The sequence below is a fragment of the Chiloscyllium plagiosum genome, chromosome 11, assembly GCF_004010195.1.
Source record: "Chiloscyllium plagiosum isolate BGI_BamShark_2017 chromosome 11, ASM401019v2, whole genome shotgun sequence".
NCBI classification, from domain to species: Eukaryota; Metazoa; Chordata; class Chondrichthyes; order Orectolobiformes; family Hemiscylliidae; genus Chiloscyllium; species Chiloscyllium plagiosum.
Genome location: NC_057720.1, coordinates 57,573,861 through 57,586,887, shown reverse-complemented (window position 1 = coordinate 57,586,887; position 13,027 = coordinate 57,573,861). Strand labels below are relative to the sequence as shown.

The window sequence follows — 13,027 nt, the reverse complement described above, 5'->3', positions numbered from 1 at the left end:
CTGCAGGATCCTCTGACTTGATTACTTTTTAGACCCTGGTGAATGAGGGCTCAATTTTGCGAGATGCTGGGGAAACAGATTGAAGAGAAGCTGGCTCCAATCTCTCTCATGCTGCAGAAACATAAGCAGCAGCTGGGAGACCTGGAGAAGAGGACAGACGCAGTGGGGAGCAGAGGGTCACAGTGGTGGAAGCTGATGCCAGTTCATCCAAAGATAGGATCCAAGCCCCGGAGATGCAGGTCTGTAATTTGCGTGACCAAGTGGATGATCTTTAGAACAGCTGCAGGAGAAAAAAACATTCTGATCATTGCTCTGCTTGAGGGTAAGGAAGGTGAACGGCCTGCGGAATTTGAGGACTGGCTGCTGAAATTCCTTGACTTGGAGGTTGGCATGAGAGGATGGAAGATAGAGGGCTCACCAGGTCGGAGTGTAGAGATCAGGTCTTGGTCAACGTCTTTGTCCTCTCCTGGTGTGGTTGCATCATTACTGGGATAAGGAGAGAGTCATTGAGGCTTCCAGAGTCCAGGGGAAGGAACAGAAGGCCCTAATTTACAAGTGCTCTAAGATCATGTTCTTTCAGGACTTCTCAGTAGTGGTGATCCAGAAATGAAAATCTTTGACTGTGTCAAGAGAAGACTGAGGGAGCTTGGGATACAGTTCTCCCTGAGGTACCAGGCAGAGCTTCAGATCATCTTGGATGGATCCATACATCTCTTTGACACATCAGAGAAAGCAAGAGACTTTGTGGACAAACTAACCTAATTTGAACAATTTTAGTATGTATAAATACTGCTGTTTGGGTACATCTTTATCATTCTGTAAAAGAAATAGAGGAAGTCCAGTTGGAGCTTTATCGTTTTTTTTTCCTCTATTAATGATAATTTGGTTTAAACTGTTTGGCCGTGGTTGAGATGTACATCTTTAATTTCTAAGTGAGGGTATACCAAAGGATGGGTTGGGTATTTATTCCCCCTTTTTTGTTTTGTTTTTGAAATGTTTTTAGTTCATATTTGGTATTCTATGGGGTGTTTTAATCTTTTCTGCTTGTGTTTTGCGATATGGCTCTAGTTGGGAGAAGTGAAGGTGGTTGGGATGGTTAGATGCCTACTTATGGGCAGTTGGGGATGGCTGGTTGCCCCCTCTCTGCAGGGGGTGAGTTCTCCTACTCAGGGTTGTTGGCGCTTTATATGTTGGTTTGTTTTTTTGGTTTTTGTTGTCTTTTATTCTCAATAGTTTTGTAGGTTTGTTAAATGTAGTGGTTTTGGTTTATGTAGTTTTTATATTTAGTGGATCATGTGACACTAAGGCTCAGCAGTTTGTGGTTTGGGTTCCTCCTCTCTGGAATGTAAATGTTATTGCAGAAAATTATGGCTAATGATTTGATTAAATGGTGTACCTGGAATATCAAGGGAAGTAACCAATTAAGAGGAAGCAGGTACTCTTGAGTCTTAGAAAGGAGAAGATGGATATTGCTTTGCTTCAGGAAACACATTTGGATGACGAGCATCTGAAATTACAGCAGAATAGCTTTGACAGTTTATTTTTCATCATTTAATACCAGACATAGGGGAGTGGCTATATTGGTTAGGAAGAATCTCCCATTTAAGTTGTTCGAGTGTGTTAACGACACACACGGGAGGTTTGTAATTCCTAAAGCCTCGCTAAATGGGGAAGAATATGGTGTTTTAAATGTTTATTGCCCTCCAGCTCATTCCTTTTAAATTTTTGGTAGACGCTTTTTCTGAACTGAGAAGTCTCAAGTCCCAGCACATCATTATTGGGGAAGATTTTAACTGTCTCGTGCATCCCACAGTAGGTAGGTTGCCCAAAGGTCCCTTGATACCCTCTACAAACTAAACAGTTAGTGGGTCTGTGTGGGGACTTAGGGTTGGTGGACATTTGGAGGAGTCTTCACCCTTCAGGTAGTGATTTTACATTTTTCTCCAATCTGCACAGATGTCACACCAGGATTGTTTGTTTTTTTTCCTTTTTTTTTGTTCCTGATCCCTGCGGTAACCCTGGATGTGTTGGCATCTTGTACAATTGGTAATAATACCATCTCTGATCATGCTCCAGTGTACTTTATGGTTAAGATTAAGGACGTTACAGTGGATTCAAGGTACTGGCGAATAGATCCTTTTATCTTCAAGGATAATTAAGTTTGTGGAGTATTTCTCGAGGGAATATTGGGTGTTCCTAGACATCAACATAGGCTTGGTTGATAATTCATCCGTTCTGTGAAACTGCCAAAGCCTATGCTAGGGGGTTAGTTATTTCATATTCTACCAGTAGAAAGAAGGATGAGCAGCAATGTCTCCTTGAAGCACGGCTCAAGTCATCTGAAGGTTTGCTTTGACAGGTCCCCATTGGTCAAGCTACAAAGGATTATGGTGCTGTGGTCTACATGAAATTCTGTGCTCAAGCAGAAGGCAAAGAAGCAGCTGGCTTTTGCAAAGCAAAGGTTATACGAGCATGGTGACAAGCCAGGCAAATACTTTGCGTATCTTGCTCAAAAGATGAGTGCCCCACAAGCCATAAAGCGATTAGGGAAGGGACTGGGAACCTAAAAAGATTAAGGTGGCGTTCTAGAGATTCTACTCTAAGTTATACCAATCAGAGGATTGTGAGGAGAGGCAGGCCAAAATGGAGTCCTTTTTTAGGGATGTGAAGCTCCCGGGTGTGACTCACGAACAACAGTCCTTTCTCAATGCCCCATTATCAGAGCAAGATGTGCAGGAGACTGTGAGGCAGCTTCAGAGTGGAAAGGCGTCTGGTCCTGACTGACTGACTTCCCAGTGAATTCTATAAAGAATTTCTAAGTATATTGTCAGGCCCGGTGCTCAATATGTTTAATGATTCACAGAGTCATGATTGTCTCCCACCATCTCTGAGAGAGGCCAATATTTCATTTATCCATAAAGAGAAGGACATGGAAGACTGTACTTTGTACAGGCCCATCTCGCTCTTAAATGTGGACTTTAAAATCCGCTCTAAGAATCTCACGTTAAGACTGGAGACTGTTACCTTTTATTACTAAAGAGGATCAGACTGGCTTTAAAGGGTCGCAGATCCTCCAATAATGTTAGGAGGCTGCTTAATGTAATTCAAGCATGTCAACACGGATTGGTGATTTCTCTAGATGCAGAGAAGGCATTTGACAGAGTTGAGTTGCCGTACCTTTTCTACACTCTAGAGCAGTTTGGTTTGGGCAGAGTCTTCAGAAGATGGGTAAAGGGTTTCTACGGTGGCCCTCACGGGCAGTCATCACCAACTGAGTACGATCAAGCAATTTTAATATTTTTAGAGGCAGCTGGCAGAACTGTCCCCTTTCACTATTGCGTTTTACGTTGGCAGAGGCCATGCATGGAGATCCCAATATATCTGCTCCAGAAGTGGGGTCAAAATTACAAAAGATTTCGTTGTATGCAGATGTCCTAATTTTTTGTTTTGACATCCAGCAGTTGAAGTGCCTTGCCTGATACACTGCATTCGCACGTTTTGGCGCATTTTCAGAGTACAAGATTAATTTTACGAAAACAGAGGCTATGCCAACCGGTGGTCTCACGAAGGAGCTAGCTCTTGAGGGTGACTTTAGAATCCCATTTAGGTGGTCACAGAGGGGTTTTGTGTATTTGGGCATATTCATTACTCTAGTTCTGGATTGGCTATTCAAAGCCAATTTTATCCAATTATTTGGAAAAATTAAACGATTTTCAAAGATTGGAGGCACTTCTAGTCTGCTGCTGAAAATGTGTTGCTGGAAAAGCGCAGCAGGTCAGGCAGCATCCAAGGAGCAGGAGAATGGACGTTTCGGGCATGAGCCCTTCATGCTCGAAACGTCGATTCTCCTGCTCCTTGGATGCTGCCTGACCTGCTGCGCTTTTCCAGCAACACATTTTCAGCTCTGATCGCCAGCATCTGCAGTCCTCACTCACTTCTAGTCTTGTGGTTGGGTCGAATAGCGCTTATTAAGATGATCTACCCTATAAGGATGCTCCCCCTGATTTTCAATAAGCAAGCATTCAGGAGACTGGCTGGCTGGTTCAGCTCTTTTATTTGGAATCATTAGTTAGACTGCAACTGTCTCACAGATTTGGGGGAGTGGACCTTCCAGACATTAAAAATGACTAACTAAGCTTGCTTTTGTCCTATGTGAGTGATTGGGTTTGTGGAGATCCTCTTTCAATATGGCTAGATATCGAAACCGCCCAGGCAAGGTGCCCCCTTACCAGTTTGCTGTTTTTGGACAAAATGAGGACAGTTAGGGAATATTGCCATAACCCAATAATCATCAATACTGTTCAAGCATGGAGGGCAATTTGGCAGAGGGAAGGCAATATTGGTAAAACATCTTTGTCTACACCTTTAGTGGGTATGCCAGGTTTTCAACCGGGGATGATAGATTCAGGATTTATACATTGGGCAGCTAGGGGTGTGTCTTGTATGGGTGATTTATTTGAGGGAGATGTAATGATGGCCTTTGATCCGTTAGTACGGAAGTACGAGTTATCTAATCGAGACCTCTCTTTTTTGTTTGTTTTTTCAAGTTAAGGATTTTATTCAAAAATAGACCAGACTGTTGACTGATCCCTACAAATCCGACATAGAGAGGGGAGTATTAAGTGCTAAGAGTACAATTTCTGTCAGTACTTTATATCATCAATTGGAGGGCGTGCCCCCTCAGATAAGTTTGTTTTGACTCTGCAGGATGTGGGGGAGAGAGCTAGGTGTTGAAGTCTCTTCAGAGGCATGGGAGAATATTTGGAAGAATGCAAGAAAGATATCAATTTTCAATAGGACCCATGCTTTACAGTGGAAGATTCTCCACAGGGTCCACTTGGCTCCAGACCGTTTGTCAAACTTTAAACCAGGGGTATCTTCATGTCCCAAGTGCAAGGTCTGCACAGGCACTCTTATCCATTGTCTTTGGTCTTGCAATAGGCTTCAAACATATTAGAGTAGTGTGGCGGGTTCAAAGGAGAGGTTCCTTCACCACCCTCATAGCCAAAACCTATCTCTCCTTTTGGGCCTGCCCACTGTATTTCCTGTAGACATGCATAAGAAAAAACTTTTCAATATTCTCATGTTCTTTGCAAGAAAGAATATCTTGCTAGGTTGGATATTGAAAAGCCCCCCAGGCTTGTCGGGTTGGTGGAAGATTGTTCACCTGGATGTTCTCACAAGTATGGTACATCGCAAAACTAAGATTTTTACAAGACATGGCAGCCCTTTTTGGAATATCTTGACACAGATTTATCTGCCACACTAACAAGGGCTTTTATATAGCCGTAATGATTGTGTTTTACAACTCCAACATCCAGGGAGGAGGAATGGTGAATGTATGAGTGTTTTTTGTTTGGCTGGGCTGAGTTATTACTATTTATCAGTTTGTTGGTTATTTATTTAGTTAAATAGCCAGTTTGGGGTTTTTATTCTATATTTTTGTATATCTGTTTATACATGAGGGTGGGTTGGGAATTTTTTTATTTGGGTTGGTTTTTATGTACTGATTTGAATTGCATTGTTTTGTACTTGTTGTAATATTTAAAAATATATTTTTTCGATAAAAATATACTTTAAAAAATTAACATTTCAGGTCCCCTGACCCTGCTTCAGAACTGAGAAAGTTCTGAGGGTTACTGGACTCAAAACGTTAGCTCTGATTTCTCTTCACAGATGCTGCCAGACCTGCTGAGCTTTTCCAGTAACTTCTGTTTTTGTAAATTGAATATGTACCTACCTTGTCTTTTTATGGCATTTGTGGAGCATTTCTGTTACCTTCCAAGAAAGACCATAAGGGTGAAGTGTTACACAGCAGGAGCTGTATTGTGGAGATGTTTACTGTACAGGCAGTTAAGTTAGACTTGGCCACTTTCAGCAGCAAACAGCCAATGATGCCATCATTGTGTCAGGGTATCAGTGACATTCCAATAGTCTTGGACAAACTCAATAGTTTCTTGTTGCAATCCACCTTGTGGCAGTGAAGATGAACATCCTCTTCCTTAACCTGAACTTCTTTTTTTCCCCCAGTACTATTAGTCTGATTTCCTGCTTTCACCCTGAATTAGAAAACATCTTCAACTTTCCTTCCAATTTCCACTTTTCACAGTTTCTCTCTTGCCTCTTTCTTGATATTACTGCCTCTATTTCTGAAGATTAAGCTACCCATTAATCTTCATTATAAACGCCACTGACTCCAAACTTAGCTTGATGGCACATACTCATACCCTTCATCCCATTCTGTTTTTCTGTTTCCATTGCATCTATTCTGATGATGCGATCTTCTACACTAATATTTCTGTGAAATCTCTTGCCTGTGTGTGCCATGCTTTCTGCAATGATTGTAACGAGGTCAGCCAGGTGGCCCTCATATAGCATGAGTTGTTGATTAGGGATGTTAATCCGAACCAATCATGGAGCCCTGGCGAACAGAGAAGAGGAGGACTGTCACCTGCACACACATGACATGGGTGCTGGGGAAAAAAAATATAAGCACTACTGCAGTTATGCAGTAGTGTGGGGGTAAAAAAAAAAGAAAAAAGTGTGAAAAAGAACAAGGGGGTTGACTCTGAGGGGGGGGGGAAGAAGAGGACTGTCAGAGTTGGCTCTGAAGAAAATGGATCGTTGCCAAGGACTTTCCATGTGTCAAGAAAGGGTGACTTGGTGATAGGCTCCGTGGAAAGTGAAATGGCTCCACAACTCTTCTCTTGCTTTCTCTTCCCTTTCAGAACCATAGCTCTACTTGTCATTTGCCTCTGCCTCATCAGCTTTCATATTTATTACATCATATTTTGTCATTTCTGCCAGCTGTACTGTTATGCCACCATCATACATGGTTATTTTATCCCTCTAATTGCAGATTTCTGCAGGTTCCTGCCCCTCTGTGACACTTGTCAACTCCTCAATCACTCCAACATGCTGTACTCCCTCCTGTGGCACCATTCCATGCAAATGCAGGAGACCTAATGCTTGGCCTTCTTTCTTCCTCTCTCCTACTGTCCAAGCCCCCAAACATTCCTTCCAGGTGGAAAAGCAATTTAAATCATGTTTCTTTTAGTTCAGTCAACCATATTTGTTGTTAACAATGTGGTCTCTTTGGGGATACCCAGTATGGATTCGGTGACTCCTTTGCAGACCAGCTGTTCACATGTTGCTGTTGCAAGTTAATCTTAGAGATAGCATTGCACAAACTGACAGCTGCAAACAAAAAAGTGTTGTCTTAATGCTGGAAGTGCCCTCAATGTGTTGTGTGGTGCTGCTATCATGCTGAATAGTCTTCGAACAGATTTTAAAGTTCAAAGCTGAGTATTTACAAGGCAATTCATGGCGCCATTAGTAGCAGCATTAAATTAAACCACAATCTGTAAATAAGTAACACTACATCCACACTCTGTTGAAGCTACAACACAAAGATTATGTGCTGATCAACATAAGCAGCTGCTGTTTACTGTTAAATACCCCACTACCAACAGGTGAGACCAAATTCTCTAGTTTTAGTTGATGTACACTCCCATGATTAATGGGAGGGGTGGTGGTGTCCATGAACATGCTGCAGCATTCCTTGTGAAGCCTAACCTGTGATGCACATTGATGAGATGAGGTACCTGTTCAGCCAGAAGTGCTAAGTGGATGATATATCCATATTTCCTTCCAAAAAAACACTCCTCTAATATAATTCTGTTTGTAGCTATTAGTTTGTGCAATGCTATCGCTAAGATTATATATATATATATATATATATATACACGCATGTGTGCAGTTCAGACTTGTGTCCATGAAGCATGAAGAAAGATTTTAAAAATGTTAAAAACTGTCCATTCTTGTCTACATTTTAAAAATGAACTTTGGACTGAAACTTGGCTGCCACAATTTCTGAAAGGACTTCAGTCATCAGTTACCAGGGCAAATCTCTGACATCATCTAACTGGAATATCACATTGTATGGGCCTTGCAAAGGACCAGCAGATATGGTTGTCTTACCAGCAGTGAATGAGAACCATCAACTCATGATGCCGGAAATGGTGTTAATAGCCCAACAACTAGATCATTTAAGGAACAATGTTCCCCATCAAAACTAAGGTTTACCTTGTTAAGTTGAAATTGATTCATCCAGGAGCTCAAATCTGTGATCGCACTTCCTGATTTTTGAAATATTTTCGGATCCTATACTTCAATCTGGGGGAAAAAACAGATTGCTGTTAACGTTCTGTCAGTCTGGTAAATATCTAACTGCTGTTAACTTGAATCTGCTAAGAATTTAAGGCCTATGAAACTCTGATTCAGACATCAAGCTGAAGTAAGCTTCAAGTCTCTGCCTTTTTGCAACTCTTGCTAGAAAAACTCATCTGTCTGAAAATGCAGCAATCTCGCAATGCTACACCCTCAATCATTACAGAAAAGCATTCTGCAAGTTCAGCCAACTACAAGGACATTACAAGACACTACCTTTCTGGACTTGGAAGAAAATCACCTGAATTAATTCCCTTTTCTTTATTATTCTTCATCACAAGCTCTTTACTTTTCAATTTCTTTCTTTCTTAGTGGCTATGCATGTATGAGGGTGGGTGTGTGTGTGTGTAGTGACTATTATCCCCTGGGTTTAACTGCATGAATAAACCATTCTGTGTTTTGTTCCTATATAGTTTGCAGGTCATTTGTGACATTTAATTTAAGCATTTGAAGATTTGGAGAAAGTATGCTGTAGTTTACTTTAAAGTGGAAAGAATTGAGACATTCCTGTTATCCTTTGGGAAAAAATGAGACCTTCAGTTTGACAGCAGTGGGGCCATATCACCAGTGTTGAACTGACAAGTGTGTACAGGGCCAATAACTACACTCAAGACAAATGAAGAACTAAGGTTGTGTGTGGATCTCTCCTATTGAAGGGAGGAATTACAAGGAAAATACATCTTTTTTTTTAATGATGATAAAAAAATCTCTCAATACCAGGTTATAGTCTAACAGGTTTATTTAGAAGCAGTAGCTTTTGAAGCGCTGATCCTTCATCAGATTATTTTTTTAATGATGGCTTGGCAAAATTGCCAATGGCAAGTTTTTTTTTCAAAAGCTGGATGGAAACAGTGGATTCTGACAGATACCCTTAGACCAAGAGCCAAGCTTGGTGAATACATTTGTTATGCCATTCGAGGGGTCTTGCTTCAATTGTTTACCAATTATAATCTCCACTGTAGAGGTTTTCCCAAGAGTGATGTTTAGAATTCTGAATGAGAAATTAGAAACCCGTGTTTCATACGAATGACATCCTTGTTCGTGGCAGACACAGAAGGAACGAGCAGAGGATTGAGATGATTTAATGGCAGAACAGCATGCCAAGTAAAAAAAAAAAAAGCCAATTCTCTGTAATGATTCTGGGGCATGCTATCAAAGAACAAGGCATCACAATGAACAAAGAAGAATAAGTGAATTTGCAGCATCAGAATGCATAAATCATGTACTATGCCTTTTGAGCTTGGTGAATCAAATGGAAAAGTTTAACCTCAATTGAGCCAAAAGTGACCGGTTTATTATTTTGATAGCATGTTAATTTCAGTTCAGACTGGGTCCTAAAGAGTATTATTAGCTATTAATCTGGTCAGGTGATCAATTCCGTCATCCTATGTTGGTGTTTTTCATTTTAAAAAAATTGAGTCTGTGAAAGATCAAAGGTATTAAATGGGAAATAGATGATTCTGGCTAAATTGTCCTATTTTCATTGATCTCTGAGTCAGAAAATAGAGAAAGGTGAGCGAAGGTCATAAATTGGTGAAGTTACTTGTAAGAAGAGCTATTTTAGCTGTAGGCATAAAAGGAACAGTATATGCATGATAAATTTGAGCTTCAGTGACATATGGTGTCAAGATATCATCTTTCTCATACTTCATTTTCAACGAATTGGTAAGAATCATATCGTCCACAAAAATAAATGAATCTTCATACAGAGTGTTTACATGTTTTACTACACAAAGCTAAGACTCAATGAGTGTAGCCAGATTATACAGTTAATTGATTGAACTGTGAGCTATGTTTCCTAGTTAACTTCAATCAGTACCAGCTAGGTTATTTAGTTATACAAGTTTAGATTCTTCAATTGTCACATACTTTTAACATGGAGCATAAGTATAATCTAAATTAGAATTCTTGGATTAAATGACGATTGTTGTAAGCTCTGTGTGCCCTGTGGCTTAATTTACTTTAACATTTACCTTTGTGACTTTGAAGGATTAGCATAATACATTCTGCATTGCATGAAAGACCTTCCTGTTCTGAAGGAATAACATGCAACCTTTTGTGAATAATACAAGTGAGGTTGCATTTAGGGGATGTTGCATGTTCCTTGACTAAGTACACTTTGAAGACCATGCAAGTAGTTAGCCTAGACTAGGGTCTAACGTAGGAATAAATCAACTTTCCAAATGTGGAAGAGATCTTGAGTTAAATGTGACCAGTCCAAGTTATTGAGGTCAATTCTTTATACTTGTCAAGAGCAGCGTTATTCAATTTATATCCGTGCAAAACCAACCATGTGAAATATTAGAGTGTTTCTTCCACTTAGTCAAACATGCTCTTTTATGATCTATTGTCTGTGACAGAATAAAAATTCAAATCATTCTCTTCTCTTAGCAAGTTTTGTTCAAATGAGCCTAAAACAATAATTGAATTAAGCTGTTGGAGAAATAAACAGTCAAATGACATCGATGGTGGGTAAGTTGTTGGAGGGGTTTCTGAAAGTTAGAATTTACATTCTTTTGGGGAGGGAAGGACTGCTGAGGAATAGTCCGCATGGTTTTGTTAGAGGGAAATCATATCTCTCAAACTTGATTTATGTTTTTTGACGAAGTAACCAAAAAGATGGATGAGGGCGGAGTGGTAGACGTTGTTTACTTGGATTTTACTAAAGCCTTTGCATCATAGACAGGATGGTTAAGAAGGTGTTTAGCATACTTGCCTTCATTGCTCAGACCATTGAGTATAGGAGTTGGGATGTCATGTTGAGTTTGTACCGGATGTTGGTGAGGCCTCTTCTGGAGTACTGTGTACAGTTTTGGCTGCCCTGCTGTAGGAATGATATTATTAAACTGGAGATGGTTCAGAAAAGATCTGTCCGGATGATGCCAGGAATGGAGGATTTGAGTTACCAAAATAGGCTGGATCGGCTGGGAGTTTTCTTCACTGGCGTTAGAGGGTGACCTTGTAGTGGTTTATAATATCATGAGGGGCATAGATAAGGTGAATAGCTAAGGTCTTTTCCCTTGGGTAGGGGAGTTCAAAATTAGGGGTCATATTTTTAACGTGAGAGGAGAAAGATTTGATAAGGATATGAGGGCAACATTGTTAAAGAGTGATATGTATATGGAATGAACTGCCAGAGAAAGTGGTAGATGTGAGTACGGTTATAATGTTTGAGACATTTGGATTCATACATGAATAGGAAAGACTTGGAGGAATATGGTCCAAATGCAGGCAGTTGGGACTAGTTTAGTTTGGGAGCATGGTTGGTGTGGCCTAGTTGGACTGAAGGATCTGTTTTTATGCTATATGACTTTGACTCCTCATGTTGAAAGGTAGAGCAGGTTTGATCATTAAAATAATTAGGAAAGTATTGCTAAGAATTACTTGGCTCGCTTAATACAACTATGTTTCTATCTTTTACCCCCTCTTAGACCAGAGTTAGATGCCTGTGATTCTCCAGAGAAATATCCTCCATTGTTTCACGTTATACTGGAAGTAGAGGTTGAATCTTCCGATAAACGCTTTGACCTGACACCTCCCTGGGAACATTTGAACACCAAAGATCTTACACCCAACACACTATTCTCCAGCCACCAGGAACATCAAGAAACATTAGCTGCAGGTATTTTTGTCATTGTGAAGGGCACGATCAATGAAATATGTGTTTAACATATTTGTCAGCTTTTGCTCATTTCACCAAAGAATTATTGCTGAAATTTGTTTTTATAATACCATTTTTTTTAAATGCTGATTTTTGCAACTAAAATGTAACCAATACTTTTTTTTTCCAAGTATTTGTTCACAGGATGAGAGCTTTGCTGGCTAGGCCAGCATTTATTATTCATCCCTAATTACCCAAAGGGAGTTTAAGAGTTGACCACATTGCTGTGGGTCTGTAGGCCAGACCAGATAAAGGCAGCAGCTTCCCTCCTGAAGGTCATTAGCAAGCCAGATGGGTTTTTTTTTTGTCGATTGGCAATGGTTTAATGTTCGTCATTAGGCTCTTAATTCCAGATTTGTATTGAATTCAAACTACCGTGGTGGGATTCAAATCCTGGCCCCAGGATATGACCTGGATCTCCTGGGTTATATAATCGAACGCTAATATCACCAGGCCATTGCCTCCCCCGAAACGAACAATTCTTTGCAGATTCAATGTGCATCAGCATGCAGTGCTAGTAAGCATGTTTGTACATGCATTATGCAGCAGCACTATTATTTAGCCTCACTAAATAAGTGGGGTGATCCACTGTGGCATTGGTGGAGGTTGTCTGTTCACTTGTGCTAGCTGCATTGCACACAGGGATTTGCATGGATAAAAGAATTTCTTAGATAAAGGAAATGCACTTTTCTTCTAGCCTTGTATTATTGGTAGACTATTAATCCAGAAACTCAAATGTTTGAGAGACCCAGGTTAGAATCCCATCAAGGCAGATGATGGAATTTGAATTTAATAAGTATCTAGAATCAAGAGGTAAGAAATGGAACAATTGTCAATTGCTGGGAAAATCTCATCTGATTCGTGAATGTCTGCAGGGAAGGAAATCTGCCATTTGTAAGAAATACACGTCACAATAAATAGATCAATGAAATTCTAACCTGGTCTGTCGTGCATGTGATTCCACACCCACAGTAATGTTGTTGACTCACAACTACCCCCGAAATGATATTGTCACCTACTTAGTTGTATCAGTTGTTACAGAATCTCAAGAAAATGAAACCAGACAGGCCATTTAATATTGACCTAGGTACCAGAATTGACAATGGCAGAAACAGCTCTCTTAACTCTGCAAAGTCC

At 40.3% G+C, this 13,027-nt stretch overlaps 1 protein-coding gene across 6 annotated transcripts in view; it reads left to right on the top strand.

Annotated features, from left to right (window-relative positions):
• The window catches only part of dnajc6 (DnaJ (Hsp40) homolog, subfamily C, member 6), a 140,367-nt gene that overhangs the window by 64,436 nt on the left and 62,904 nt on the right, over positions 1–13,027 (top strand). For all 6 annotated transcript variants that reach the window (XM_043699437.1, XM_043699441.1, XM_043699439.1 and 3 more), the window contains one exon: positions 11,661–11,851. In XM_043699437.1, the coding sequence (XP_043555372.1) occupies positions 11,661–11,851 (191 nt within the window). The remainder of the gene's footprint in view (positions 1–11,660; positions 11,852–13,027) is intronic.